Source organism: Cyprinus carpio, chromosome B16 (genome assembly GCF_018340385.1).
Source record: "Cyprinus carpio isolate SPL01 chromosome B16, ASM1834038v1, whole genome shotgun sequence".
In the NCBI taxonomy this organism is placed as follows: domain Eukaryota; kingdom Metazoa; phylum Chordata; class Actinopteri; order Cypriniformes; family Cyprinidae; genus Cyprinus; species Cyprinus carpio.
The window spans coordinates 25,688,661-25,713,999 of NC_056612.1; the positions used below are offsets into that span (position 1 = coordinate 25,688,661).

Consider the following 25,339-nt stretch of genomic DNA (forward strand, 5'->3'; position numbering starts at 1 on the left):
ATATGTCCATTAGAGAATACCAGTATATTTGGGCTCTGTGCAATCAGATCATTTGTTTGTGCTGAACTTCATAAAGACTGGTTTGGCAGCTCATTTGTGAGCGAGAGCCATATGGTTCGCTCATTGGGCATTAAATATTCCTACTGGCACAACGATCAGATTTAGACAGATAATTTGTTTCCAGTGTGACAAGGTTTTGCAGCAAACAATTTATTTATGAGGTGCAATAGCAAACAAATATGCGAAAGACCATCTAGATGCAGCTCATCTTATTGGAAAGCAGAGATTTCACATACATACATGTGCAAAGTCACTTATGCTATCATGAAGAACAGCTCCGAGCTCTTACTGAGGGCTACGAGAGTGGAAAAAAGCAGCGATTTCAGCTCTGAAAATTGGGTGAGAATTTATTCCTCAGTTCCTGAGGTAAGCAATGTGAAAACGCTGACACTTCGGGAGAATTTACCGGCGTCCAAGCCTTGAACGAGTTTCTCAAACTCAAGGTTAACCCGCACAGAAAGCATTTGTCTAAATCACCTGCAGGCGTCTGCAGAAGCCAGTCTGGGTCATCCGCTGCCTCTCTGACAGGAAGAGAGCGTAAGCGGTCTTGGACTGTCTGCTCAAAATGTAAAAAACACATCAAGCTTTTAGTGTCACAGCTCATTCAGGGGTATTCTGGACATTGTTACTGGCCAAATTGTTAACAATGGCCGCTTGGAATGCAGCGTGACACCAGCGCCACCAGTAATCACGTCCAGCAGGAAGCCCCAGGGTGTCTGTTGAAGGGAAAGAAAATTAGCCACTGTGAAAACAAAATTGACAATTCTTACTTTTTATGGAATATTTCAGCATTTATTGTAACATGTCTATTTTTAAAATCATCGTCATTTTAAAATCAAAAACAATTTATGTTAGTCAGAAAAGACAATCACAATTTTCTATGTTTTGTCATGTAACATTGAGACCAATTTTTGGACAAAATGAAGATTAAAAATAATCATATTACTTGTTAAAATCAAATTTGTAACCCAAATCCACCACTTCAATAAAATGTATGAACTGATTAGGGCTGAAAATATATAGGTACAAAAATATATAATAATATAATAATAGTTTCAAGTGTTATCATTATATTTATTGATTAATTATTGTATTATTTTTCAGAAGAAAATAATTTGATTATTTTCTTTATTTATTTATATCTACTTTGTAAGTTGCAATTGCTGCAACTTACAAAGTAGGTAAAAATGTTTAAATACAAAAACTACAAATAGTTAAGACCCTCTTACAGCTTTTCAGTTCATGAGAGAATATTATATTATATAGGCCACATGAAATTAACATCTAATATTTATCTACAAACATACACTAAAGCATTTTAATTCACGTAAAAACAGTAAGTGATAAAACAAAACAATGAATCAAAACTGGGAACGGTTCAAATATCCCCAGTGTTCTCTCGCACTACGTTGGAAATTCCGACTTCCAGAGATGAACGGCATGCAGCATCAAATAAGTTCAAGGAATAATCATATGTATTTTCACCACTATAGCCTATCAAAGATAAATTAAAACATGAATACAAGTCAATGATATTTATCTACATACAGGAATAGTATAAACACTATAGGCTACTCCAAAAACAAAGTAGGAAATTCCGAATTCATGCGTGGAATGAATTGCAGCACCAAACAAGTTCAAGGAATAATCATATTTATGTACCAATATATCAAAACATGAAAAAGAAAATTGACATTTATATATGGAATGGTTAAAAAATTGGCAGCGTTCTATCGCAGGTTCCAAAAGAAAGTTGGAAATTCCAAATTCGTGAGTGGAATGCAGCATCAAATAAGTTCCAAGAATACTAATATAGCCTAGGCTATAAGCCTATATAGCAAAATATCAAATAATAGCCTATATCAAAACATGAATAAAATAGTCAGGCTATATCTACATATATTGACAGCATTTAAATTCATATAAAACAGTCTGATCGACAAGAGCAACAAATCAACGAATCTACGTTGGGAAAGGTTCAAAAATCGGCAGCGTTCTATCGCAGTTTTAGGAAGTCGGATATTCCGAATTCTAGAGCGGAACTGAACGCATGTAGGTATTTTGCGTTGCATGAAGAAGAAAAGTAAAAAAAAAAAAAAAACCCAGGTGCTGTAAAGTGGGGTCAGCTACAAAGCCAAGTCACAATCATTGGTTGATCCTCTCTATCAGCCTCTCGCGACTGACAGAAAGCTTCTCTCAGGACGTGTCTCGTCATAATTATCCCAGACAGTTTAGCAGGTAGATCAGTCTGTATTAAGCGGCTTGTGCTTTATGACGGATTTAAACGACGTGATGGACACGGTATATTATAAAACCGTTTAAAACAGACGATGCAGGCTAAGTGAGGCCTGTATCCCCCAGCCCACTGTATTTTCTTGTCTTAATCGGCAATCTTTCGTATTCCTCCTCATCACGTAAATCCTTCATTCATCTTTCCCACCCACACCTTTGCTAAATCAATATTTTCTTTAGGTTTTGAGGATTCACAAGATTACTTTTGGAAGGGTGGGGAGAACTCTTCTCGGCTCAGAGAGAATCTGCAGTTGCCATGGCAAATTCAGTGTAAGAGAGCCATGACTTAACAGCGAGATAACTCGATTCATTTTATTAAGCCGAGGCATTGTCCATCATTACTGACAAGCTGATTTTGAGCAGCTGCTGTTTTTAATCTACGCGACGTATTTCAAAGGGTCGAGGTGACGCGGGCCTCGAGATGCCACACAGAGAGCAGACCTGCGTGAACATCTTAAGGATGAATGACAATTCCAGAACACGCAGTTCTGCCGTATTCCTCACAAAATATCGAGTACATTCAGAATCTCGAAGTTAGTTTTGCTCATGCAACTTTTCAAATAAAAAGAACATCACATCCTCAGTGTCGACGACTACGTGATGCTGGAAGGACACTTACATATTAGACCTAGTTAGCCTTCTAAGCATCCTTACTGACAATTTTTTTTTCTTCTTTTGAATAGTTTAATAACATTTTAAAAAAGAAACCACTAATCCAGCAATATTTCACACGTTTAAGAGCCCACTGAAATTAAAACTGATTTGAAGCTAATAGGGTAGATAAATAGGCTAAATAAATAATAATTTAATTATATGAATATCAATTTCTGTCATATTAAACTGTTGGTCCTGACTAAAGGAATAAAAGGACATCAACTTGCACTGAAAAAAAAAAGTTTAAAAAGTACAGGCTAACAAGCAAAGCTTTGTCTGCAAATTAATGTTTCACCCACGCTGTACTGCCAATAGAAATGATTTCTCTAAGATATTTAAGATGTTAAAACTTTAGTGTAATCTATAAAAGAACCAACTAACACTTACTTCAGTGACCATATGTACTCAGCCCACAAAAAAAGTGGAAATTTGTGTAAGTGGACTTTCAAGTAAATAAATGTATATTCAGTTTACTTTTATTTTTATAGTCTCAGTCCCAAGTACAGATTGTTGTTTCTTTTAGAACTCAAATGTAATGATGATACACAAAGACTTTGCAGTAAAATGTAAAGTTTTTATATGCAATAATGATAAAATGATATTAAAAAGACAGAAATGTATTACTATTTTAAAGTACAATAAAATTCAGTTACATTAATATTCGATAAAACCACAAAACAGAAAATATCACTTGTACAATAGTAATAAAATATAATTATATTAATTTTATAATACACTGATGACGTTGAAATACAAATAGTAATATATGTCTGTCTTAATCAAGTTCATGCATTAAAAACCTCAAGCTTTTACTTTGGCTGAAAATGATTTTGAATGGGCGTCAAGAGAGAAAGCTTCTTTTAGCAAGATTGTAATTACTACATCTACTGTAACAGCATTAACTTCACAAGTGTCTGTTTTAGGATGCTTTACATTGGCAGCAACCAATTATATTTACATTGGCATGTTGCTAAGCTAAGAGAGTCATTTAGCTCATTGATAGGAATATAATTAACATATATATAATCAACATTTCTTCATGAATTCTCTGCATCTTGGTGCTTTCTCAACAAGCTCATCGTAATCTGGCATTGGCCTCTGTGAAGTATACATGCTGTTTTGCATGAAGCAATCTATAAAGGAGCATAATGTTCCAAACCTACCTTTCATGTCGGGAGCCCACCTATGATGCTTTAAAATGCACAGAAACGAACTGCTTCTTGCCAACTAACTGAAAGTGTTTTTATAACTACGATTTAAATCGATAGCAGATGCATCTTCTTTACAGCGACCTCCGATCACAAGCAATCACTCTTGCTTTGTTAGAAGTCGCATGAAAATCTTTACATACATTCTGCAGCGCGGATAACCTGCTGTGGAAGAACATGAGCAAGAAACACACTGCTGTTCATAGCACACATAATTATTTGTGATTAAAGCCGATCCGACAGCCTCATTAAAACACCCCAAACCAGAGTCATCTAGTGCATAAACCCAGTGTGAAAGCAAGTCTGAAAGTGAAATTCAAAAAAACTTCATTGGTATTACCAGTTTATTTCCAGCTTTGCCAAGTAATCAGACAGCAGGATTCTTCGGCACATATGCTGCAACTTGGATAATGAATAAGCATCAAAAAGGCGGCAATGAGAGATGCATAAATCTTTATTGTACAAATTACAAAAAGATCTTCTCTCAAGCTCATTATAATGGTTTGTGTTGGAGGTTAGAGATGGAGAAAGGCAGATGCATCGCTCTGTTTCGTCTCTCTAGCTGTTGTGGCCCTGCAGTGCCTCTGCCATGAAGAGTTTTCCAAGGTTCTGCGAGGTGAACTCCTTAATGTTCTGACAGTAGTTGTTGATTTGTCCTTGAAGAAGCAGAAGGAAACAAATGAATTATATACAACAAGACCAAACGACATTGATTATTCAACTGGAGTGACTATTTACAGCCAGGAGTAAACGGCACTGGCCACACAGCAATGGTCTGGAGAAACCAGACAAGAACATCAGCTTGATGTCAAGGACTTGGTGCATAACAGCAGTTCTCAATCCTGGTCCTGAGGGACCAGAGCACCGCATATTTTAACCCTCTGGTGCTCTTTGGTCATTTTTGGAATAAAAATGCTGTGTTTTGGGGTTTTTTCAGTATTTTTTTTCCCCAGTTCATCAGAATGGTATGAAACTTTGTAAAGGTTTTGGCACTTGCTATGTGAACACACACACCAAACATGATAAAACATCGACATAAAAAAAAAACAAAAAAAAAAAAAAAAAAAACTGACAGGTCATGAAAAAACGTCCTTTTTAAGATATCAACTTCAAATTTGGAACACAACTTGTTCAGATTCATTACTTTTTTTTGCAATTTCGTAAAATATAGGATTCATTTACAATTTAAAAAGGACATAATAGGTACCCTTTAAGTGTGTGTTTCAAAGCATTCAAAATTTATGATTTAAGTTGGAAATTCAATTTTAAGTCTATTCTCAAAAGAGTGGCTAACAGATGATAAATGGATTATAATGGCAGCATAAACAATTTAGTACCACAAATCCCCTAAAATACAAAATATTACATAAAAACACTATTAAACCAATATAGCACATTTCATTTAATCAAAATAAAGGTTATTTTTGACTGCCTCATGAGCAGCAGGGTTAAATCTGACACCTGGTTCAGGTCTTGGAGGCTCAAAATGAGCTTATGATATAAATCATGTGTGTGGAGTATGGATAACATCCAAGGTTTCTGTATTTATACATTGTTTTTGCAAACTCTAAAATGTCAAGGTAATGGTATTTAATTGGCTAACAGATGTGGTTCTGTGATAACTGCGAGAATGACTTGTAATGGCCTTGGTGCATCAGCTGGAAGGGGCTGAAAATTGCACACAAATCAAAGTTTTGCACTGTATGCCTTTGTGGAGTCATGGAGTTTCATAGTTAGTCATAATTGTATAATTTCCAGATCATAATGAAAATTTTAAAATAAAATATAAATAGCTATATTTATGATTAATAAATGTGTTAAAAAAAATTAAATAAATAAACAAACATAAAATATAAAAATAAAAAATAACAAATAAAAATAAAATAAATAAACAAATAAACAAATATATATATAATTTTTTATTATTATTTTTTTTTTTTTTACAATTTCGACAGGGCAGGTTTTGAATAATTATAAATGAATAAATAAATATATTAGAAGAACTTTTCCCCTTTACCCAAAACTACATTCAAAAAAAGACAAAATTGAGGGATGGGGGGATGGGGGGGAGGGGGCTATTGACAAGCTTAGTACTTAATCATCCTCTTCGGAGATGATAAACAATTACATAAGATTAATCATGTTGATGGGGGGGTTGGGGGCTATTGACAAGCTTAGTACTTAATCATCCTCTTCGGAGATGATGGTCGTCCGGTGGAAGAGGCCAAATCTAACTGTGACTCCATCAGGATAAAAACATGGTGTGAAGATTTAAGACCTGCAGTTATTCCCATTCCCATTTAAACGGATCCATTCATTGCTGAATTCATCAATTCATGGATCGATTCTTTTAGACAGAGGACTATAAATTTCCAATGCCCTGCAGAATATGCTGGAAGAAAAAGGCATTTAACTGAGGTACCTGCGATGAGGAGCGTGTCCATGCGTGCAGGCGCCTGCGGAGGTTTGAACATCTTACTGATGTCTTCTTCCGGTAACGGAGGCTCTCCACGACTCTGCCGCTGGGCGTTTTCCTGCTGCCTCCTTTGGAGATACTAGAGGAAAAGAGGAGAGAATGAACCAAGGACAAGCTAGAAACTTTTCATGGAAGAACTTGGGGTGACCCAAGCAGCATCAACAAGACAAAAGGTTTTCAAAGATAAAACCTGAACCAGAATGGAATACAGGAGGATTGCAATTCCCAACAACACTGCTGGCATAAAATAGCCAAATCACTGGCGAGTTCAGGCAAGTCAGATCGTCCCCAAGAATACAGATGCATTTCTGGGCATCAGGACACTTGAGGATCACTGCAAGCTTCAGGGAAAACTTATTCAAACATGAGTTAGAGAAAAAGACGGGTGGTATGCATATACACAGTGCAATGGTCAGAGAATACATCTTTTTGACCAAGACATTTCCATAGGGTTGGGTACCGAAAACCAGTGCCAATATGTAATCAGTATGTACCGAACCGAATCAGAACGCAGATTTCGGTGCATCATTTCGGTGCCTCTAAAATGCCTGAGTGATCAATTGAAATATTTGTCCTGGTTCTCCAAAATGTACGCAAGAAGCATGGACATCGCTAGGCTTTTTTAGCAGAGCTATAGCTCCATAAACCGGACACAAATCCGCGATCGCCTCAGAGTCAGTCCGCTAAAATTTCATGTGAAAACGGCGGCAGACCGGTCTCCTCCCCGTCTTTCAGCACGCTCTTCAATCCGCAGACCGTGGCCGAGCAGCACGAGCGGACTCAAACAGAAACAGAGGACACAAGGTGTGTTTATCGACAGATTGTTAGAATATCTGTATCTGTGCAGTTCTTTGTCATAAATAGAGTTTACAAAAGGTCACGAGGGAGCAATCGGTTTCCCATCTACTGTAAAGTTTTCACTCCATTCACAGCTCATCACACCGCAGCTGTTTCCTCCAGCGAAAATCTAGCCCAAAACACATATGAACGCATACTTTAATTATACTTATTTAAATATACTTAATTTAATTATACTTACTTTATACATAAAAGTCTTGGGTATGTTAGTATTTTCACCCTAAAGAATGGTGTTCGGCCAGTTATTTCTATCTTTTGCTGTAGTGTGTCTGTTTGCTGTAGAGACATTTAGTTTGTCTCAGTTTCATCTGTTTCTTCATGTAATCACAGACAGATTCAATAATGGTGAGATCAGATCTCTGTGTGGAGCACCGGCTGTTGTCAGACTGCTTGTGCATTCAAACATCTGACTAGATTATTATTAAAATTAATGGCAAAATGAATGTTTAGAAATGTAAACCAATATTTCCTACTGACACACTACGGCAAATGATATAAATAACTGGCTTAAAACCCCTTTTTTGGGGTGAAAATACTAATGTGCCTAAGACTTTTGCACAGTACTGTACTTTAAAAACGACGTTGTTGCTACTTTATAAAGAAAGACCATACAGTCATTCACAGAACGGATTAAAGACAGTGACAGACAGCACTCATTTTAACTAAATATCAGAGTGACTGACAGAAATACAGTAGAAACATTATGTGTGGTTTTGTATTAAATAATGACCTAATCATGAAATACATTTATTAGCCTTAGAGTAAGGGAAGCACAACTTGGGAAATGAGAGCATCCAAGGAGTGTGTGAATGGTATGGATTTATTTTAAATATTTTTAATGGTCTTTAATGTCATCCATGTTTTTTTGTGGCTCTTTTTTGTTGTTGAAGTATCGGTTCCGGCACTGTTCAGGCATGGGTACCATTTTAAAAGTATCGATATGGCACCGGTATCATAAAAAACCCAATCGATACCCAACCCTACATTTCCATGAACTCATGACAATTTTTGACTACATTTCAAGTCTCAAATAAGTCTAGACCAAAAAAAAAAAAAACTAATAAAAACTTGAACCAATTATTAAAAAAATAAGGAATAAACAATTGAGAAAAAGAAATAAAGAGCAATAAATGTAAATAAATAAAGAATATTCTAAATAAATAAATAAATAAATATTAATAAATAAAAGAGAAATAAATAAAAATTAACCACATAGAAAAGAAATATGAGAACAGGAGAAACAAAAAAGAGAAATTAAGAAAATAAATAAGAATAAACAGAAATAAAGATAAAAAATAATTAAATAAAATAATAGTATGGATAATTAAATAGATCAAATAAATAGAAGAGAAAGAGTGGGAAAAGAAAGCAAAAACAAGACAACAACAAGAGAAATATGAGAACAGAAAAATAAAAATGCAGAAAAAGATTCAAAAAGAGAAATGTAAAGAAATAAATCAAGATAAAAGAAGAATAAAAAAGGACAATTAAGTACAGATTATAAAGATACAAATAAGAAAAACAAGAAATTAAAAGTAGAATAAAAGAATGAAAATGATTAAACTAAAATAAAAGGATCAATAAATAAAAACAGGAATGGATCAATTAAAATAAAAAAATAAAAAATAAAAAGAAATACAGAGAAAATAAGAAATTAAAAGTAAACAATAGAATAAGGAAATATAGAATAAAATGAGAAAAACAAAGATGAGTGAAATATAAAAAAGATAACAAAAAAAGAAGAAAAAAAAAAAAAAAAAAAAAAGCAGCTTTGTGTTTAATCCACAGGTTTATCCAAAATTCTGCATTACAGAAAAAAAAAAAAAAAAAAACTATGACTATATCCACACTGTTAGCGTGACATACCACCCACCGCTGACACTACAGCAGTGTCATTACTTCAATGTACAGGTTGATCTGACATATCTGAAACTGCAAACAGCACAGCTCCACAAGTCCTCGATTTGCCCTAGTTTTGTCAAGCTCGACCATTCAGGGTTTTTCTTTTAAAGGTGCAGTAGATCAAATTTTAATATATGGTGTTTTTCATGGAAAAAAGACGAGTGGATTTCATATCCTATTTGAGTTGGTGCGACTTATGTCACCGTTGAGGATACTGGCCATTTCTGTTGAAATTAGGCATATGATTTAGGAATGCAAACTGCCAACACAGCGGCAATTCTCTTTGATATTAAATGGTGATGGATGCGGGTCATTTGGTTTATATGGTTCACCGGGGGACCGGCGCGCGCGGGGCTGTGTGGAGGCGGAGACAGGAAGGATATGATCGATGACAACAGTAATTACGGCAGATTTCAGCGTGCTTGATATAGGAGCCGTTGTTTCGACCTGATCGTGACCAAGCCGCTGGGGTCTGGCCTCATTTACGGCGCTGTTTGAGGGCACCCTTTAAATTTCTTTGAAAGGATCAACCATCCTGTCAAACAGGAAGTGCTAACGGTCTAATAAACACTGAAGTCTCACTGGAGAATCATGCCCCTGATTGCAGAGTGCGTTTTGTTCTGGAAGAAAGCAATGTTTTTCAAAGTGCTAATGAGGCAATGCAACAGGCAAAAGGCGTAGAGAAAAAAAATTCTATATTTCACAAAAATAAAAGCCATTTCAAAACCAACCATGATTTAACCAAAAGGAGAAGTTTAGTAGATTGTCTCAGGTGCTCTTTTTCATATAATGAAAGTGAATGAGGACGGGGAAAAAATTTGTTTCTCTTCACATTTCAATTAGATAAAGGAAAACAGATCATTTAATAGCAGTCTTATTTTAGTATTTAGTGTATACTATTATAATATTTATTAATATTTAAATTCACTTTTATTTTTATATTTTCATGTTTCATTATTTTTTTGTGCTTGTGTCATTTTCACTGGTCTTTTTTTATAAAACATTTCTATTTAGCTTTATACTTCAGCTTTAGCTTCATTTGTGTTCTTTGTGTGTGTGTGTGTGTGTGTGTGTAATTTTACCACAAACATTTCATTTAGCTGTCAAGGAAACATTTCTAATGCTGACCAGCTACAAAAATGACAAAGCATAACAAAAGTACCATAAAGACACTTGCATATTTTCTTGGGAATATAGTTTTAAGTAGTGGTCGACTGATATATCGCCAAGGCCGATATATCGGCCGATATTTGGCATTTTTCAAGTATCGGCATCGGCCAATAAGTTTTTCTGCTTGGCCGATGTGTTCTAGGTGGGACTTTTATTTTGACCGCGCTGAGAATGGCAGCGCCTGAGCGCACAGCTCACATTCTCCCTCTTTTTCCACTGTCGTCGTAAACAATTCTGTCTAATACGGATAGAAGTCTGTCTAATAATCAGACAGAATGGTTAAACAAAGGAATTAAAGTATTATAACGATTGCCTTTATATTATTAGTAATAGAAAGGCAAACATTATAATACTTTCTTGTTTGCCATCACCATTAAGCAAAAATGCATTTATATCATTTAAACAAATCTATGAAATGACTAATGAACACGTAATTTCACAAACCTTCTAAATTTAATCGAATCCAGCTGAGAGATCTTGTGAAGTGTGCATTTTTATCCAGCTTGATTGCGTGTTCTCTTGTGTGATGGTCGGTCCGTGTGAATTGAATGCGTTACTTTAAACTCATGATTTCAAATTATGCTGCACTTTATGCATTTGCCCACTGTCATATTCATGTCATTTTCTCTGTGTGCTGTATGTAAAATGAGCGTTACCCTGTGTTTATTTGAAAAATATGATTCCCAGTGCACACAAACTACATAAAATAACACTAATATCAATTAAAGTAAAATAATATACTTCCCTTTTAATTATATTTTTATTAAATATTAATTTATTTGTGAAATACTTTGTCATCTAAAGTATACATATGTTTATTTTACATGTTTATTTTTTAATCCATTGTCAAATGATTTAAAATTTCTTAAATATTAATTAACATAAAAATTAAAAAAAAAGTTATATCGGCTTTATATCAGCCCCCCTGCTTTCCAAGATATCAGCATCGTCTGTCAAAAAACCAATATCAGTCGACCACTAGTTTTAAGCAATCATTTTATAGTGAGATCAGTGTTAGTTTATCATTACGTATATACTATTAAAATTTTATTTTTTAGCCATTTTAAAAATTATATTTTTATTTCCAGGTTTCATTTTAGTTTAAGTTTTATTTTTAAATGTTATATTTTCTTATTTCTATCTATCTGTATGTCATTTAAATTTTATTTTTTAGCCATTTTAGTACTTCAACGAATTGTATTTTATTTGGTTGTCAAGGCAAAATTTCTGATGCTGTCAAAAAATGACAAAAAAGCATAATAAAGGCATAATAAAAGAAACTCATTTTGGACTTGCATTGTATTTGGGAAAACTGTTTGAAAAACATTATTATTCTGCTCATTTGTTGATGCTTGTACAGCAAAAAGTTACACACTTTACCTTAAAATTGTGTCTCATTCCTCTTTTAAAACTATTGACTGGTTTAATAGGACTTGAAAACATAATGCAAGTTATACAGACCATTTCTATGTCTTTTTTTTTTTTTTTTTGGAGCCTCATTCACTTTCATATGGAAAACAGTGGCTTGGACATTCTGTAAAATATCTCCTTTGGATTACACACAAATACAAAGTCAAATGGATGTACAAATTAATATTTTCCATTGAGCTACTTTCTCTTTAATTAACATCTGTAGGCTTTGTTCACTGCTGAAGACCATCGCTGATTTTTCCATGTTTCTGATTTTCTATAGCCAGATCATTTCCACCTGGGAAGAGCAAGCTCTCCAGGGTGGAGAACAAAAACAGAAACAAACATGACAAATGTGCAACCATTCCAGCTGATTCTTTCATATTCATAGCGTGACGACATGTTATCATGGAGCGACTTGAAAAATAGGGTTCGGCGTTATCTGATTTCAAGGGTGGCCTCTCTTCAAATGATCCCGTTGTACTTACATAAGGTCAGATATAACACAACTCCATACAAAGTGAACCCAGAAGCGTCCCATACTATTTCACACTCCTCTTTCTGTTGTCAGGTGGTGCCCAGAACTCATGTTTACAAAATGCCTGCAATGCAAAAACCTGACAATGTCAAGGGCATTTTGGCCGATTTGTCAGCCTGGCGAAATGGATAAAATTATGAATCTGAAGCGGTTAAGGATTGTAAATTAGATGGCCCTCCTGAACCCTAAATAACCATCTAGCTACCAGCATGTCATTTTCTTCATGTCACCAGGTGCTACACTTACTTCTAACATGATAAACTAAATTTTGATTGAGCAATTTATAGTAGTGTTAATTTTTGCCTTGTCTATATACTATTAGAAGTATAGAATATTTTTGATTTAGCTTTTATTTTTTATTTTCGAGTTTTAGTAATTATGCTATATGCTTCTGTCATTCACTTTTTTCAACATTTCTATTTAGATTTAACACTTTTTATTCCAGTCTTATTTTTTGTCATTTTAGTATTTAAATATATATTAAAAAAAACTTATTTTGTTTCAGTTAGTTATTGAGGCAACATTTGTAATTTATTTATAGTTATATTTTGTTTCAGGTTTATTTAAATGAACAAAAATCAGTCATCATTGTAACATCATCCTCCTCCAGGAAGTGAGGAGAAAAAAAAAAACTATTACCATTTACTTATGCTTGTAAATTGTATGTATATTTATTATCAATAATAATGTTCATGCACCTGAGCTTGACCAGACCATATTTCTGAAAGTCCTTCAATTATTGCATAACTCCAATGAATCCATAAGCATGATGCAAACTTCATCTTGCACTAGCTCTTTTCTCACTCTTTGTTGGTTTTACTTTCAAAAGTATTGATTACGAAAAGCAGATTTCGAACACTTAATGCATTAACATCAAAGCCTCTGCATTTCCTTCAAGAGTACACGTGCATCCAATCAACCTCTTCTGGACCTGCGCTCTTATTCTCTTATTCTGTAATTAGACATTTCAGCCACTCTAAACAACAGCTCGGGCTGAAACGGCACTGCAGTGTGCGCTTTAAAAAGCCAATTCAGGAGAGAGCGACGGCGTATCAGATCAGCAGACACTGAGGAAGAAACAGATGAGAAAAAGCAAATGTACCTGCTGCTTCTGCTGCTGCTGTTTGCTGAGGTTGCGGCAGTACGTATTGTACTTGCCGATATCTTGGCTCATGTCGTCCATGCGGTCCATCAGCAGCTGAAGGCTCTTTTCCAGGTGGTTACTATGGCAACAGATTGACAGATAGTTTAGTCAAACAAAGTTTGCGTAATAAACGGATGACTGCACATCAAAGCGTAATTGCTCCACAGTGATCATCTACTCAATTAAAAATCCAAGATGACAGTAGCATGATGTGCCTGATAAGGATGACTATCTGCTCTGAATTTACATGGATGAGGGAGACGTCTAATTGTAACATGTGCCGATTTATGAAGGACCACCAAATACAACCTTCTCCTGATAGAACGTCTCTGTTCCAAACCCTATGTAGGCAGCATATTAGAAGGCTGTGCCAACGCTGAATCTGTTCCAAGTGCTACATATGTTGCTTTTGGACAAATTCTAAACAATTGCATGCATGCTTCATCAAGAAAGCAATCCCTAGTTGTTATACCACCAAGTCTGCCAAGCTCTTGATGTGAAAAGCTCTATTTGTATGTCATTCAAAGGTAGAGTGTGTAAAGGTGCCATTTCAGAAAGAATGCTATCTATGTAGGCAGTATGCAGCAAGACGGCTCACCAGGGTTTGGAACGGAGCCATTCTACCTCATACTATAATTCCCCGAAAGCCAGGTGAATTGCTTTATTAATCAATATTAGGTTTTCGAAGACACAGTCATTTCCATTTTTATCTGGGGATAACGTGCAATCACAAAGCCCTTCCGAGAACATTTTGGAGCATTAGGTAAAAGATGACAACTGCTACTGAAAACACTTTGAAGATAGTAGCACGCTGTTGCAAACTGGATTTAAAAAGTTTAATTGATACACTGTAAATATGACTGTCATTTTAATGGTAAGAGACCGTTAAAATGCTATGGTAACTGGTAAACTGCAAGTTCCCTTACTATACGGGGTGAAAAACTTTAGCAGTAACAGACCTAACGAGACATTCAATGTAATTTTACAGTTAAACATTGTTAAAAGTAGTTCTTGAAAGTGAAAAAGAACGAGTCATCTTATCATTTACAGTACAACACCTTAAATTGACATTCCCAGACATTCTTGTGACAGCTCACATTTGATGATTTTTTTTTCATTGAAATAACAGTTTCTTATAGGGATGTAACGATTAACTGTGAGCCGGTTGAAAATCGATTCAAATATGTGACGATTGGTTGAGATGCTAAACAAATCACGATTCATTTAGGTGTAGGAGTTTACATGAATGTACGTCTGAGGGGAACTTACTGTCTTTGGAAAGTTTAGATGGTATTTTTTATTTTCATCTTGCCTCTGTATAATGCATATTAAAGTTCATAAGTGCAGCGCTGTTTTGTTTACAGCAGAAACCAAGGAAACGCTTTAAGCACCACCTGCTGGCAGAGAGTGAATCTGCGTCTCATTCAGCTCGTCTGCTGTTTCATGCAGATTTTTTTATGTTTAGTTTCACAAAACTGAAGTCAAACCATTCTGTTTTTTGCCTCAAATTTCAAAATTATACAATCTAATTTAGATTAAAAACTGCTCATGTTGCATGTATGCAGCATCTTTGTTTGGATAATGATTAAAATGCAGTGGTTGCCTTTAATTTTAAATGGAGCACAGACAAAGCCTTATTTTGTTTAAATTAAGAAATTTATTTTATTTGTGTTATTTGATTTGGGGCTTGTTTTAAAATTTCAATTTAGTCTAGTTATTTACATTACATTACATTACATTACATTTAAATGTTGTCATTTAGCAGATGCTTTTATCTAAAGTGACTTACAAATAAGCAAAAAAAAACAAAAAAAAACCAACAAAATAGCAAAAACATATAAATTATAAAATAATTATAGATTAAAATTTAAATTACACAATTTTTCCACAAAGGAACGTGAAGCATTATGTCCAAGCAATAATAAAAGGATACATTTAATTTATAATTTTTGGTTAACTGCGATTCCATCATTGACTTTCTCCTCACCACCTATGTTTTATTGTGATTGTCAGTGTATTAACACTAGTCATTTGGTATATTAACGTTAAGTTAGTGAAATATAATTTCATTCTGTAAAGCATAAGTTGCTACTATGTTTTAACACAAAAGTTTTTTTTTTTTTTTTCACAGATTAATTTTTTTCCTGTATAAAACTAAAATTAAGATCTAGAGAAGATCAATCAATGCTCGTTTTAGAAACTAATTTTAAAGGAATAGTCAAGTAAGAATTTAAAATCGGTCTTTATTCATTCCTCATGCCTTTCCAACCTTTCTTTGACTTTCTTCTTTGAAACCGATTATCTTTGCCGCTCTTTCAAAGTAAATAACAGTTATTGAAGATGCTTCAAAAAGCATGCAAAAATGCTAAATATCATAAAAATGCATTATATGACTCATGCACTACATTCCAACTCTTCTGAAGATCTACGAAAGCTTTGTGTGAGTAAAAGACCACAATTTAAACCATTAAATCACTGCTTGCCCCTGCAGAGAGCCGTTATCCATTGTGACCAAATCATCTCAATCATTCAGACTCCGAGCGAGCTGAATCAGCCAACTCTATGAAAAGATCCAACAAACAAGCAACGTTTGGTTCACAAATCTTCTTTCATTAAATGCACCAAGGAGTTCGATTTAATTGTAAGCTATCGTATGTCTTCAGTGGACTTGAAATCTAATGCACGAGTATATGGAGCACTTTCGCACCCTTTAGCCCACATTTCATCATAATTGCCTGGAAAAAGGGGAACCTGTGCATTTCACAGGAAAAAGAAGCACTTTGGTACGACATGATGGCCAAGCAAATGAGGACAATTTTCATTCCTTTACCATTCATCATTACATGCTTTCAAGTCTCTGTGTTTTTGGAGTGACACATCTGCTCTATAGACCTATTGGTATTTGCCAAGAAAGGAAAGGGCATCTCTGTACACAGGAAGACCGAAATTACATGCTGAATACATTATCATTATCTGCGCGCTGATGGGAAGGCTGAATGATTTCACCAGCAGGGCCTATTAAACACACTAGCTCCTGGGATGTTCTGAATTACAAATGAAAGACTTACTCAAAATGGCAAAGATTGTGCAGACTCATAAAGCATTAACTATAAAGACCAAAACACCTGCTCACATCCAAAGTATTTGGTCTATCAATTAGTCTGATTCGGAAGAGGGGCCTGAACAGCTGTGGCTGCTGTGGGAGCATAAACAGTCAGAAAAATGACACTTCCAGTTCCTACGTTCATTAAAGATGACGAATCAGAGAGAGAAAGAAAAAAGTGATATGTCTTGCTCTTTTAAAAATTAAAAGAGATCAACATGCTATGTAGATCAGAGCTGGGTGATATAGTTTAAAAAAAATCTTGATGTTTTCCACCCTTTTGATGCAATTCTGTATATCTTGGTATTTATCTTTATGCTCCGAAAAGGCTTGAAAGGGTGATTTCTTTTCAATCAAAAGAACCAAACAGCCATTGTAGCCTCAATATGTCTAAGACACAAACTAAACTTCTTTTAAAATCTAGTTTAAAAATAATCAAGGCATGTTTTCCACACCATTTTTTTTTCAGTAAATTTGCTAGAAAACACTAGTTTAAATTCTCAGATAACGGTTTAAACTTTTGTAACATTATAAATCTCACCTTTGATCAATTTAATGCATCCTTGCTAAATAAAAATATTTCTTACTGTCCCCAAACATTTTCATTTTTAATTTATATGCACTAATATAACAAGCAAAAAAAACAACAGTACTTATCTACTTTTTTTTTTTTTTTTTTGACCTCAATGAACGTTTTGGAGAAATTAATTAATTGAAAAAAAGACTGAAACTGACAGTTTGAACCAGTTCAGAAAAATAAAATCAAACAAATCTTAAATCAGGAACATTACTTATTTCCCAATGCAAATTTGTCAGATTATCACAACAAGTATCATTTACCATTAAAGTGATATTATTTACATACAGAAGTCTTAAAGGTGCAGTAGCAAAACAGCCCAAGCCATAGTGAGGGTGGGAAATATTCACGCTAAACTAAACTACAACATTTTTAGTGCAAGAAACCCTGGACTTCAGAGAGAGAGAGAAAGAGAGAGAAAATTAAATGCTGTAGAATATGTCTCTGTTATAGACTCTAATCTTTCAGTTTAATATACAGTCCTTGAAACTACTGGTCTTATTAGTTCAATAAAAAAAATAAAAAAAAGAAAAAAGAAAAGAAAATTCATTCGGAACGTAATGAGGCTCATTTCTGGGAACTGCTCTCCTGGAAACGGACTCGACTCAATCTGTAATAAAATTCCGTTGAATCTAACTGGATTAGCCAAATTAATTTAGATGAGAAGACTATTTGCAGGAGAATAAAACGTCCAGCTCCGGCTAGAAGCATAAGGATGGACCCCCCGAAAGCGTCATTTTAGGTCAGCGGCCGTTGGTCTGTTATCTGGGGAAAAAATGATGTTAAATGCAAATAAAATGCAACTAACCATTTAATTGTGCACAATAAAGAGGTTTATAAACTTTTAAAATGCATCCCTATCAGTTATTAATGACATCCAGTCAAACTCCACAGTATTTTGGCACAGATTCAGCTATGGCTTGGTTATACAGTTAAAACTAACACAATATTAAATGTAAAACCAATTAAGAACCAGCTTTTGGTTATATTGGCAAATGATGTTATACTAGATGCAAAAGACCTATATAAATCTGAGGTGTGATGTTTGTATTTGTTTTTGCCTGAAAGCAACTGAATTCAAATGGAATAAAAATCACTGCTTGCAGCATTTCTTTGCTCCCAGAAGGTTGGTTTTATAACGGTTTGGTTCAGGCAACACGCAAGACCTATTTGGAGTGTCAAGATTAAACTGTGCCGTCAGGGCTTGTCAGCGTGTATTGCATTTCCTCGATCAACTTCCTGAGCGAAACAGAGCCGAGGCAGAGAGGCTGAAAAGACACGGATTGACGAGATGAATCAGCAAATGACAAATCTTTTTCCCGAAATGGGAGCGCTGGACACAGAGGTCAGGGGTGATTCTGACCTGCTTGACAGATTGAGCAGCTCGTGCTTGTCAGCCACCGTACTCTTTTCTTGCAGATCTAACAGGAGCACGTTTATTAGATGAGAGTTCTTGATGACGATCGGGACTTCCTCAAACATGTGCTCGTAGCCAATGCAAGCCTTCTTCAGCCTGAGAAAAACAAGAAACTCAGAGTTACAAAAAGCCTTCTGTATCAACAGCAAAATATGAAGAAAAGAGAGTTTTAACTGGTAATATTATTTAAAAAGATATGAATACTTTTATTCAGCAAAGATGCATTTAATTGATCAAAAACAGACAAGTATACTGTTACAAAGACTTCTATTTCAAATAAATGCTGTTCTTTTGTACTTTCTATTCATCAAAGAATCCTGAAAAACGTATCACTGTTTCCAGAAAAATTATTAGGCAGCACAACTGTTTTTAGCATTAATAATAACAATAAGAAGAAATGCTTCTTGAGCAGCAAATCAGCATATTACAATGATTTCTGAAGGATTGAAGACTGGAGTAATGAGCTTTACATCACAGGAATAAAATGCATTTTATAAATAAATATACACATAAAATAGTTATTTTTATATTTTAATAACATTTTAAAATATTAGTTTTTACTGTATTTTTGATCAAATAAATGCAGCCTTGGAGAGCAGAAGAGACTTTTCAAATACATAAAAAAAAAACTGCAGACCCCAAACTTTTGAAGTGTAATATATAGTTTTGTGTGTGTGTGTCCTCACTTTCCATCTTGTTTATATTTTTAAATCAATAAAATGTATGCATGTACAGTATGCATATATGTACAGTTTGTGTGTCCCTAATACCACTTTGCATCTTGTTAATATTTTTAAAGTAATAAAAATAAAAATAATAATTGTTTAGTTTGTGTCCTCAATACCACTTGCCATCTTGTTAATCACTTGAAAAAAAAAAAAATTAATAAACAAATAAATAAATAAATGTTTAGTTTATGCCCTTGATACCACTTTCCATCTGGTTAATTATTCTTTTTTAATAAATTAATCAATAAATACAATATACATAAATGTATGTATTTTGTCCTCAATACCACTTTCTATCTTGAAACTTTTTGAAACTACACTTTTGTAATAGAAGTATAAATTAAAAAACATATACATAGCTAAATAACGAAAACAAATCACAATTCAGTTTGCAGAAATTAAAATGAAAAACCATCACCACCATCGGTTACATTCTGAATACTGAGTGATCTAAGATAAAAAAATAAAAAAAATAAAAAATAAATCTTTAAATCTACAATTTTAATTTACAATCCATTTAATTTTACTTTGCAATTAACATCCATCTCTTGTGTTTGAGTGGCCAGCAATAAATACAGGAGCAAACAGAGTCCTAAATGTTTTGTGAGCCAATCATTCAAAACACGTAACAAATACTGAGCACATTTAAAGTACTTCTGATTTCTTTTTAAATGCTAATGCACATTGATGCATCCCAAACAAACTCAAAAGACTGCCTACTCACGTCAATCATCTCTTGCACTAAAATAAGGGTTTTAATCTTTCCAAAGAAAATAATGATTCACATCAAAAACCTTTGGAACTATGGAATATCCAAAATAAATTCATCTTTGTGTTGGAAGCATCATGTCTGCAGTGAGATTACAATTAGAGAAGCAGTGTGCATGCTTTTTATGCTCTCTCAACATGCAACATACACTGATGCAATAAGACGACATGAACACAGAGACCCGCCCCTCGATTCAATCAATGCGATTCAATGAGACGCACGTTATTATCAGGTGTAAATGGCGATCTGTCTTTTAGATGAGCAGTTGTGTCATCTCATCTCTAGAGCAGTCAGAGGGGCACTGGACCCGCTGGCCCGGGCCACAATCTGTCATTTCAACGAGTTGTATGTTCTGCCATTCAAGCTGAATTGCAGAAAATTATGGAGGAGCAAGAAGAATGTTTGAGGAATATCAATATAGCGCTGCCTCGGAGAACCGGAGCACAGATTGATATTCTGTATGAATCTGACGAGCGATCTGTATGCATCATTCACAATGATCCCACCCGCTATGTTCACTAGACAAATAGAGGCTTATTTTCATAATCAATAGTGTTGCTCTCCTTAACTAGCTGAATATTCAAGAAGCGGCCTCGAATGATGAGCGCCAACCCGAGGGCACTGGCAGATGACAAGGTCACAACAGGCCACTGGAACATGTTTGATGTCAACATAAAACAGTGTATACCACTTTACAGCTTTAATCTTTCCAACTGAATACAGATATTCTCAGATGTCAGTTGGAAAAAATATCTATAAAAATATATTTTCTTTTGGTTTTTATATGTAAAAAAAACAAGAGCATGGAAATACAAATAAATAATTGTGTTAAATTAATACATAAATGTATAAAAAAATAAATTACTACATTTACATATTTATTAAATTAATATATAAGTATAATTATTTTATATAAATAATTACATAATAAAACCAGAGTTATTTTAGTATAATTAAGATATTATTATAGTTTTTTTAAATATATATTTCAAATATTTTAATGTGTATTTTTTTTTTAGTTTTTTTATTTTTATTTTGTTGTTGTGGGGTTTTGTAAGTTTTAGTAGTTTTCCTTTTTTATCTATATAGTTTTTATTAATTTTTATTTCAGTTTTAGTTTGTTATTTTAGTATATGAAGTTAAACTAAATTAAAATGAGAAATGTTGATTTGGCAACTAGTTGTTTTTCATATTTTAAAGTTTTTATTCATTTATTTTTTCATACAAAATAAAATAAACAAATATGAAGCTTTTATTAATTATTTGTTATTTTAAATCAATATTATTATTATTTATTTATTTTATTACTGTTTGTTTGTTATTATTATTACTATTATTATAACTACATTAAATTGATAAATGTTGCCTTGGTATCCAGCTGAAATAAGTTTTTAATATTTTCATTAAACATTTATTTTATTTCAAGTAAATAATCATTTTTTTTTATTATTTTAGATTTAAGGGAACAACAATGACCATGAAATTATATTCATTAATTGTTTTTTCTTCTCTAGCAGATTACAGATTGATTCATTGAAAAAATGTAATAAATGCAAAAAGCAAATTTCAACTTACCAGAAATATATCTGAAAATACATTGAGAATATAGACAGATTGCTGATCTGAAAAGGGCAGCCGTTTTGATGAAAGATTAAAAATGATTTGGAAAAAGGTTCAAAGAAAAATGATAAGAATAAGCTCTGTAACACACATTAATAAAGCAAATAGGATTGACTTTGGTTTGGTGTTGACTATAATGCATCTGTGAAGCCTCTTTACCCGCAGCTAACCCTACAGCGCTCCAGTCTCCGAGCGAAAGACTTTGTCACTGTTTTTCTCCTGATCGCTCAGAAGTCACTGCTTTGCTGATACATTCCCCCATTAGTCTTATGTCTAGCAGCAATTTAAAATCAATTACAATCTGCCGAGAAGCCAGCGAGGTTGTACTTTGAAGGAGTAGTCAGCACTCAGTCTGCCAAACAAACAAATGCACAAAGACGCCCCATCGTGACAAATAAAAGCCCCTCACTGATGACTCCTTTGAGCAGGGACACATTTCTGTTTGTGCGCGTTGAAGAAGGTCCTTATTAGCGACAGATTAATGGAAACAGGAAAAGGACGTGACAAAAGGAAATGGAAAGAAGATGTTTAAGTTGGTCTTACCCCTCCGGAGAGAAGTCTTTCTCCTTGCAGATCTCCATTAGTTTGGGGGTCAGCCTGTAGGCCTTCAGACAGAGAGAGCCTTGCGCGGTCTTGATGGGATCTATGAAGCAAAAAACAGAACACATGTAAGCTAGATTCACATTTGTGCATGCTGTGCATACAAGTTTGCCATTGGTCCGGGCCTATGATTTCCTCAATGCAGAAAACATACAGTGAACTGCAGAACCCAGTCATAAAAATGAAATCTACTCCATAACCTGAAATGTAATGTCACTTCACCAGACAGGACAACCCGTCAAAATAAAAGTTCAGTTTAACTAGAATGATATGGCTTAAATTAACTTGAATAATAATAATAATAATAATAATAATAATAATAATAATAATAATAATGCACAATTTTTGTGATTTAATTTTAAGTCAACCACTTTTGTGCAGCTTTTACTTGCAAAAAAAAAAAAAAGTTACCATTTAATTACAATTTAAAAGATTAATTCAATTGTTATGTTTTATGTGTTTATTTGAAAATGTTGGAAGAATTTTGGGGAAAAAAACCTAAATAAATTGTACTTTTTATGAATTCAGTTAATTGGACATGATTTTTGATCATTAAAATGTTTAATTTAATTAATTTAATTTAATAAAACCATTAAGTTGCAAACCAGTAAAATTAAAACAAACAAAATTTGGGAAAAAAAGAATGAGGATATTTTTATACAAACTAAATATTGGTAAATTGCATACGTTTTAAGATTTCAATTAATAAGACATTTCTTATTTTTATTACTAAACCATTAAAACGGAATGTATTTTGGTAAAAAAATAAAGGAATTTGGGGGATTAACATGTTTATTTAAGGTAATATTGCAATATTAAAGGAAGGAAGGAAAAGAAAGAAAGAAAGATCAGACAAAATAGCTATTTTAACAGGTTTTTTTGGTATTCAATGAAAAACATGCTTATAATAATCAACATTTCTCTTGCTTTATCTGCAATACTGGATGGATTTTTTTCAATGCATTCTGGTTTGCCTGCACAAAAGAAGGTATCTTATAAATCAAGGTGAGCTTCATGCCTCTTGAAACGGGAAAAAATATTTGCTAATTGCCAAACGTTAGTGCAACATGTTCATATTCAAGATACGTATCTGTTGCACAATGAAAGGGGTGTTAAAAAAAAAAAATCACAGTTGAAAGAACATGGCATGTATGAAGTTAGATCTATGAAACATCTGAGCTTATATACAGCAGCAGTACATCACAATATCAGTAGGAACTGTTTCCAGTAGCATTAATCCCAAATATAATTTTGCATGGTTGAAAAGGACAAAGGAGTAATTTCTCCAGCAACACCGACTGATGACTTAATCAGTGGCTGATACTGATAATTATACACCATTATACTTTAATCCTTAGAAGATATTCAATAAACATTACCATTCAAAGTTTGGAATCACATTTTGAATAGGCTCTCTCTTTTACTTTTGCTAACAGAGGAAGCACTGAATTGACCAAAAACAATGCTAATGCTGAAAATTATAATTACTGTTTGAAATAATGGCTTTTTATTCAGTCTTAACCTGCATGCAGCATCATTCCAGTCTTCTCAGAAACCGCTGTGACACCTCATCCTTACAAAATGACTGCTAATCTGCTACTACAGAAACATTTCTTATTACCTCAGCTCTGTTCGAAATGGTTCTGTGATCTAATGAAGTGTGCAAATGGCAATACAATGTCTTTTTTCAGCTGTTGAAATATTGAGTACACTTTTCCTCAAGTACAATTTTGGTTTCAAAAAGAAACCGCTTTCCCCAGAAACTCGGCAGGCTTTTGTTGTCTGCATACGCAAGCGTGCATCTGCCATCTCTTACGAAGAAAGACGATTGGATCTAACCAGGACAGAGAGAGAAGTGGACAGCCTAGACACACAACAATAACGACATGTAGATCAGAGTTTGTAGTTTGGGAAACATGCATCCCAGGTCCTCGGCTGGCAGTTTGATTGAACAGAACACGCTAATCATCATCAGCTTGATCTGAAGAAGACTCGAGAGACGCTGCTGGCCTTTTAGGAGTTTCAAGCTTACAAGAAGGTTCAAAAAGGCTTAATATAGATAGATACAAAGATAGAACAAAGAATAGATGGTAACATTTAAAAGGGATTTTGTGGATGGACGGATGAATCTAAGACGTTGAAAACCGGTTCGACTGCAAGAAATGCCCTACAAGCCAATGCAAGCTACTGGAAGCACCACAGAAAGCATAAGATGAAACGTCACCAGGACATCAGGGATGCAATTTTCTGTGAAAAAAGGATGGAGAAAAGCAGCATGCACACACAATGATACAGGTTCAGTCGTATTTAATGTAAACACTGGCCAATGGTGCTATTTTGCTAGAAAGACGTCAGAAATCACACAGGTCGTGTGAAATACAGCGCATATTTGCACATACATTTCCTCTAGAAGCAACAGCAACATCTTATTTAATACATTACAGGATACAGATGTGCAAAAACAGTTCAAGATTCAGTGAGACCACTGAAGTGCTCTGCTGTCTATATAAATAGCCAGCCCATCCATCCATCCATAGAAATAAATAAATATATATAAAAAGAGAGAGAGAGAGAGAGAGAGAGAGAGAGAGAGAGAGAGAGAGAGAGAGAGAGAGAGAGAGTGAAAGAGAGAGAGAGTGAAAGAGAGAGATATATTATTTTTGAGAAATAAACAAATACATTTTATAATTTATATTTATAATTTGTCATATCAAATTAAGTTAATGCTTAAGAAATAAATACTGTAATTGTAACTGTTGAAATAAAATTAAGGCTAATTTATATTAAGCAGCCTATTTAATAAATCAAATAAA

General features: G+C 34.0%; 1 protein-coding gene across 1 annotated transcript in view; it reads right to left on the bottom strand.

Moving 5' to 3' along the window:
• Nucleotides 1–4,650: 4,650 nt before the first annotated feature.
• Nucleotides 4,651–25,339, bottom strand: part of LOC109056964 (eukaryotic translation initiation factor 3 subunit H-A) — a 57,114-nt gene continuing 36,425 nt past the window's right edge. The window contains exons 4-8 of the mRNA XM_019074160.2: nt 22,470–22,569; nt 18,756–18,905; nt 13,671–13,791; nt 6,637–6,769; nt 4,651–4,870 (exon numbers count right to left, since the gene is read on the bottom strand). Of these exons, the coding sequence (XP_018929705.2) occupies nt 4,773–4,870; nt 6,637–6,769; nt 13,671–13,791; nt 18,756–18,905; nt 22,470–22,569 (602 nt within the window). The 3' untranslated portion in view covers nt 4,651–4,772. The remainder of the gene's footprint in view (nt 4,871–6,636; nt 6,770–13,670; nt 13,792–18,755; nt 18,906–22,469; nt 22,570–25,339) is intronic.